General features: G+C 39.9%; 1 protein-coding gene across 1 annotated transcript; it reads right to left on the reverse strand.

Annotated features, from left to right (window-relative positions):
* Positions 1-5,338: 5,338 nt before the first annotated feature.
* On the reverse strand, positions 5,339-6,900 carry LOC120571658. Its single transcript, XM_039820715.1, has 3 exons — positions 6,537-6,900; positions 6,082-6,364; positions 5,339-5,989 (listed from the first exon to the last, which is right to left on the reverse strand). Exons 1-3 carry the CDS (start codon positions 6,863-6,865, stop codon positions 5,612-5,614), a joined length of 990 nt encoding a protein of 329 aa, XP_039676649.1. The 5' UTR covers positions 6,866-6,900; the 3' UTR covers positions 5,339-5,611.
* Between the last annotated feature and the right edge of the window lie 438 nt (positions 6,901-7,338).

Raw genomic sequence — 7,338 nt, forward strand, 5'->3', positions numbered from 1 at the left:
CTTGGCTCTCTCTTATGATGCATCCGAGGGCTGTATGCTGTAAAGCTTGTAACATGGATGAGAGATGAAGCCATGGATGAGCTCTGCTCACATAACTGCAGGCTAACTGCTAGCGCTAGCTAGCTAGCTAGTAGCTAGCTAGCTAGTAGCTTGACATAATGATTAAATCTCCTTGGTTGTCTAGCTATATACATCTATCGTTTATTTAGCTAAGCATGTAAATGATCGGGAACAACGAAAACACAATGTTTAACGTTAGTGAATATTTTAGACAACGAAAACGGCGAGTTCATGAGTTCGCTAAGAGCCACGAGAGATAAGCTCATGAACGAGCATGTTGCTACCGGTTGCTAAGACAACACAAACAAATTGTTGCTAGGGCGCGTGTCCACCGTGACGTCATGGGCCAAGAATGCGGAAGAGCCGAGCTCCATGTTGTCTTAATAATGCGCTTTTGAGCACTCTCATTGGAACGTACGGGGCTTCCTGCCGAACACTGTATCCAGTTCTCTTAATACATCCATGCTCAGAACACACACTGACAAGTCTGATCAGTGGTTACACGATTGGACGTCTCGCATTGCTTCCTCACTTCCTCCACAGCGCTGCAGAGGAAGGTCTGACTAGTCCACACAGCATTCCGGGATGGGAGAAAAACATGCTCTGGTTTATTTCTTTAAACCAATCACAATTGTCTTGGGCGGTGCTACGCGCCGGACGGAGCCACGGTGCCTCTGCAACATAGCCTCAGGAAGGAACTTGTTTTGGTGGAACGTGTACGTTCAAAAGTAGTTTTAGTTGTGCGACAGAAAACTCATTGGACAGATAGTCTAGCTAGCTGTCTGGATTTACCCTGCAGAGATCTGAGGAGCAGTAACCTCTGAGGACGAAAGCTACACCAGCGTGTCCAAGCGATGTTTGACAAAACTACTAAAAAAGCGATATTACAAATTTCATTTCAGACATTTAGCTACTATTTTAATCATATATAACCTAAAGACTTTGGTAAACTCATTTCAAGCACTGAAACAATTCATAAGTTAAGTTAAGGTTTGTTTTCAAAAGAGATTTGAGGAATTTCAAAAAGCAAACATCAAGTTTCAGCTATAGAGTCAAATTATCATTATCTCTTTACACATTGCTCTAGAAAAAATGTGTGTAAGAAGTGACTTTTTTTTGGGGCATTTTAGGCGGCATACAAACTGAACTCTGCTTGTCCCTGTTTAGTTCCGACTCTGGGGACAGAAAGCAGAGCTGTCCCAGACCACCTGTGAGGTCTGGGGGGTTCATAACATAGCAGCAGATCAGAAATCTAGCAACCGTAGTATACTGAAATCAGTTCTTTGAGAGACAGGAAGCCAATGTAAAGACTTTCTTGGTTTTAGTGGAGCTTAGCTGGAGCAGCAGCGTTCAGAATCAGCTGCCGCTGTAAAATAGATTTTTTTAGATTGTGAAGTCAAGTAACAATCCCTATAAATCTTGTCATATTCCTTTTACAAACAGGTATTTAAATTGTTTGATTAATTTATTCACACGTTATCATCGTATCATTAAAACACAATTTCAGAAGGTACAATGATCATATGTAGGCTGCATGGGATGGGGAACCCCTAATAAGCTACTAAAAGCTTTTTGGAGGGGTCCCGATAACAATAAACAGAGAATATACGGACACAAAAAAAATTAAAGTTAATAAAACAAATCCAGTCACAATAAACTCAACGCAGACAAAATAATACCACACAATACTACGGAAGAGGATTAGAGCCACATGTGAAACAAATGTATTTGAGTTCTGAGTTTAAAGTCAGAGTTCTGACTTTGCTGTTTGAATTCTGAATTCTTTTTTTCAAAGTTAAATAAAAAGAGTCAGAATTCTGACTCTAAACTCAGAACTCATTACATTTTTTCTAGGGCTGTCAAACGATGTTAATCGCGATTAATCGCTGAATTTCTCTAGTTAATTGCGATTAATCGCATGTTTTATCACATGATTAAAATTCTATTATTTTGCATTTCAGAACTGTTTTTAAGTACATATTAACAACGGAAAGCAATTCTTACCAGTGTGTCTTGATTGGGAATCAAATGAATGCAAAGAAAGTGACTTTATGAACTTGATTTTAAGATTTGTATTTGTTTATTATTTATTTATTTACTGTAAACAAAAGAAAAATGTGTGAATAGTCAAACATTTGAATCTCTCTCTCTCTCTCTATATATATATATCAATATAGTGTGCAGTAACTCCAAACAAATTTTGATTACTCACTGAGGTCCAATGATCACCTTGCATCACTTTGCAGCAGTTCCAGTGTGGCTGCTTTCTCCGTGTCATACAGGCTGTGTATGCATGAAACTACTGTCCCCCTCGATGGCAATGTATTATGGGTCAGAACATGCCAACCGTAGTACTTCTTTAAGACCCGAGTCTTCTACGATGCTGACAGGTCTGCAGTTAGTTGCCGCCCATTTCATAAGAGCGGTAGTCATTTTTTTGGGATTTGGTTTCATGAACAGGTCGGCGAGTAGCACTCTCCAAAATAGTGCTTTGCCTGAGCACGCTAGCATCAACCTGAGTCACATTAACTGTACTATGCTTAGCTCGTAGCTGGGAGCTCAAGCTTGACGTGCTTCGGTGATATTTTAATTCGACTTTACACAATGTGCATATGGTTTTCGACCTTCCCGGGAGTTTTGGAAAATATAAAGCGCCATTCAGAATTGAGTTGCTGCTGTCTTTCTCCATCATGCCTGCAGCCTGCAGCAGCAGGATGTGTTACGAGGAAGTATGGCAAAGTGCGGCAAAGTGTCAACATAGTAGCCTGTTAGGCACGACGCAAAGCTGAAAAGTGAAAGCTAAAGCTAAAGTGAAAATTAATAAATGGCGGCATGCGATTAATGTGATTAAAAAAAATTAACATGTTATCGCATCGCGATTAACGCTTAATTAACGATTAATGCTGACAGCCCTACTTTTTTCACATGTGGCCCTAAAAATCAAATAAAAAAATTAATAAAGATAAAAACAAAACAAAGCAAGTCACAATAAACTCAACGCAGACAAATACAACAAAATACAGACGATCCCAGTACAAATATAACACTTAAAGAAAGCCTTTTCTTAAACATGGAGACAGAATGCGACAATTTCAAGTCTTCAGATCTATGGTCCCCTGCCATCGACACTCAGGCAGCTACAGTTCAGCCTTGGGGGTTTTGCCAGTGATTGGTTGTTTTTTCCTTTGTGTCATAAGTGTGCTGGACGACAGATCCTTTGATAAAGAAGGCTTCAGCCTGTCATTGTTGCATGCCCGGCCCTGAGGGGCCCCTGAGGGGGCCCCTCAGCTGCCTTAGAGGCTCGTTGTGGGACGGATATCTGTCACAAAATTACAGCACCTTATAGATTGGTTATTGATCAGGTTTATTGATTGATTTCCCTCTGAAGGAGGGGTGAAAGGTGAGCTGACAGGCTTCCCGTGGGGCCGCAGCTTATTCCCCCCCCCCTTCTGCAACACACAGGAGCCCAGGCAGTCATTCAAGTGTGTTTTAAACCATACATCATTACATTCACAACATAAATACCGTAATCCTAATGGTCCTTTCATTTTTTATTAATAATAGTAATAATAATAATAACTTTATTTTTATAGCACCGTTCATACAATTAAATGCAGCTCAAAGTGCTTAACCGTGTGGTATTAAAACAAAATACAATAATCAAAGAGAAAACAACATACCTGGATATGACAACATGCATAAGAGAAGTTCATAAGAAGAGAATAAAAAACAATGAAAAAAGGCCCAGAGCTAAAAATAGAAAAAGTAGCAGTGGCAGTAGAAAACAACAATGCTAAAAACAAACCACATGAACTAAACGCTGCCTGAAGAGGTAGGTCTTTAGTTGAGTTTTGAAAGAGTCAACAGAGCTGGTGTTTCTGATAGAAGTGATAGAGCCAGAGTAGGGCAGCTAAAACAGGAGTAAAGTGCTCTTCTCTCCTAGTTTTGGTTAAAAGTCTTGCAGCAGCGTTCTGAACCAGCTGAAGTTTTTGGGTATGCCAGTGAGGAGTGCATTGCACTGGTCCAACCCACAATTAATAAGAGCATGATTCAATTTGTCAAGAATGGTCTAACTTTGGCCACATTTCTTAGTTTAAAGATAGAACATGTAATATTTAAGCCTTAAAAGGTCTACAAATGAGTGTACGTATAACTAGTTGTGTGCTTGTGTACCCAAATGCTTCCAACAATGTTCAAACGCAGAGAAATCTGACATTTTCATCAATGACACGGTCAATGGCGTCTTATAACTCTTGATCCCTCTAGCTGCGCTCATTGTAAATAATACTTTGTCACAGAATTATACCCAGTAATACAGCATTTATTCTGCTACACAGCATCATGTTTTCATTGATTACATGCCACTTTGCAACACAGTAATACATTAGAGACCTAATTTATTGATATGTTTCAATATCGGTACAGTTTGCTACAATGTGCTACCTTGACAAGTGGTTCATGTTAGTTCTTGCTGTCTAAACCGTACGGTAACGTTAAACGGTTACAACAGCATTCAACACGTTCATAAAGGGATTTTTGGTAAGATTGTTTTGACCACAGTGAACAGTGCTAGGCTAAACCATGATTCCATTAGGCTGTATGGGTAGTCGACTAAATTAATGCTAAGTTAGCCAGCTAGCGCACTGTGGTCCGTCTGCCTCACTCACTAGGGTTGCCACCTTTCATGCAGAAAAATAAAGGACGGCAAAGATATTTTCCTTAACCTTTAAACACTGTTCGTTGCTAACCCCCTTAATTTACTGTTCGCGATCAAATTTGACCGGACAGTTTGAACTGCTCTTATTTTAACATAAATACCAATAAAAATGACAAAAGTATTTTTAATAGAACATTTATTGTAAATACAACCTTATTAGAACATTACAGTTTCTCAATTGCTTAAACACATTTGCCCACTCCGACATCACATTTTCAAAACCGTTAACACACAGGATAAAACTGAAGCTCAATGGCCAAAATGACTCATTTTGTTAGCAAAATGCTCTAACACTCACAAAACATTAAAAGCATGCAACATAAGCAAATATTTCCATCAAACACCACAACTTGTGGTCAAATTAATTTATTCTTTCAATCAATCATTACACAATGGACAACAAAATACAGCCATCAATATGAAATATGACACTTTACAAACTCAAACAGATACTGAAAAAAAAGAAAGAAAAAAGCTACCAAAGGAAACTTATGGGTGGAAATACCTTTAAAAAAAAAATAAAAAAATAAAGATATATTTTATCTTTCACATTTAGTCCATTCGTTCTTGACGATTATACCACAGAATCTCATCAACATCGCATTGAATGTTTTCCCTTGCAATGCACCCAGGGAAATACCTCCTTGCATGGCGCATCCATCCCTGGCAGTCCTCTGCACCTATTGCCACTCAACCAGCATTCATTGCCTCCAGGAGGGGCATCTGCTCATATGGCCGGTGATCATACACCTTCCACCTCCAAGCAGAGAAGAACTCCTCGATTGGGTTCAGAAAAGGAGAGTATGCAGGAAGGAATTGCATCATAATACGAGGCTATGCTGCAAACCATTCGTTCACAAGGCGAGAGTGATGGAAAGCCACATTGTCCCAAATTATGACATACAGAGTCATGCCAGGCATCAACAGCCCTCTCTCTTCGGGTGGAATCAGTATTTCTTTCAATGAATCAAGAAATGTGATGAGGCGTTCTGTATTGTATGGGCCAATGGTTGGTATGTGGCAAAGGACCCCATCATTGGAGATGGCAGCACACATGGTGATATTGGCACCCCTCTGACCTGGCACTGTGACAGTGGCCCTCTGCCCAATGATGTTCCTCCCGCGTCTCCTCACTTTACAGAAGTTGAAGCCGGCTTCATCCAAAAAAATTAATTTGTGATGTGCCCCTTCAGCTTCAAGCTCCATTATTCTCTAAGAAAAAGAGCAAATTCATAAAGCAAATTACAGTATTCCAGTCACATGTAACTATGGTAAACAAGGTATTACAATAACAAAATCTGTACCTGCACATACTGGAATCGTGCCTCCTTTACGATGTCAGAGTTTCTTTGAAATGGAACTCGGTACAGCTGCTTCATTCTGACATGGTGTCGTTTAAGGACTCGATCTATAGTTGCCAAACTCACACTGTTTATATTTCTAAATGCTCCCTGATCTGCAATTACTGCTGCCTGGATTTCACACAGTCTGATTGCATTGTTTGCCACTACCATATCTACAATGGAAGACTCCTGTTCAATACTAAATATCTTTCCTCTGCCACTAGTGTGTGGTAATGTGTGGATCCTATAAAGTAAAAGCAAAAAGCATGTCAAAATTGACATTACTGTATGACAGTCACATAAATGGGATTGATAAAACATCTGCATTACTGTAGACACAGTTTGTTCTGCTAACAGGGCAATACAGTAAAGCTGAAATACACAGTGGTATACATTACAGTAACACTGTGAATTACCTGTTCTCATTCCGAAAAAGCCTGACAATAGATGCCACAGTGCTCCGAGTCAGAATGGGCTGGACCCTTTGTCCAGCCTCTCTAAAGGACAAGCCATGATTGATGACATGGTCAAAAATTGTTGCCCGAATTTCATTTGAAACTTGAGCTCGATTTTGTCCTCTTGCTGCTGCATCTCCTCCACCACGCATACGGGCTCCTCTTCCTCTGGCCCCTCTGCCATGGCCTCTTACTCTATGGCCTCTGACACAGAGGTGGCATCTTTTATAGATGGATGAGGACTGATTGCTGATTGAAGAGTTGTGCAAATGAGTTTCACACAGGTGCATAGAGTTTTATAATTATGCAAGTACTTTCTATCAGCTGTGAATAGATGTTTTCCATTTGTTCAACACAGTGAATCCAATAGAGTTCGGGGTCTTTCAATGAGATCTGTGGTAACTGTTTTGACAAAGGGTGTGAAAAATGTGTGAAACAAATGAAAAAGTGTTAAAACATTTGCAAGAGAAGACTTCTGCTGTGCTAATAATGTGATGATGAAGATAAAGTGGATCCCAGTTTCATTTAGTGTGTCTTAGCAAATGAGAAAAACTGTAACATCCACAACATGTGTGTGTGTGTGTGTGTGTCTGTGTGTGTATGTGTGTTTCTGTGTGTGGGTGCATGTATGTCTGTGCGAAAATTGGTGGTTTACTTGCACAAGTGGCAACGTGACAACATGAACTGACAACATGAACTGTGTGTGTGTGTCTGTATTTGTGTGTGTGGGTGTGTGTGTTTCTGTGTGTGCGTGCATGCATGT

This window comes from Perca fluviatilis, chromosome 13, assembly GCF_010015445.1.
Source record: "Perca fluviatilis chromosome 13, GENO_Pfluv_1.0, whole genome shotgun sequence".
Lineage (NCBI taxonomy): Eukaryota > Metazoa > Chordata > Actinopteri > Perciformes > Percidae > Perca > Perca fluviatilis.

What these genes read in the sequence shown, in the direction of transcription:
- LOC120571658 (XM_039820715.1), bottom strand. Translation starts at nt 6,865, where the DNA reads ATGCACCTGTGTGAAACTCATTTGCACAACTCTTCAATCAGCAATCAG. An exon ending in CTTTTTCGGAATGAGAACAG is followed by an intron (nt 6,365 to 6,536) that starts GTAATTCACAGT and finishes TTTACTTTATAG; the next exon opens with GATCCACACATTACCACACA. An exon ending in CACGATTCCAGTATGTGCAG is followed by an intron (nt 5,990 to 6,081) that starts GTACAGATTTTG and finishes TCTTTTTCTTAG; the next exon opens with AGAATAATGGAGCTTGAAGC.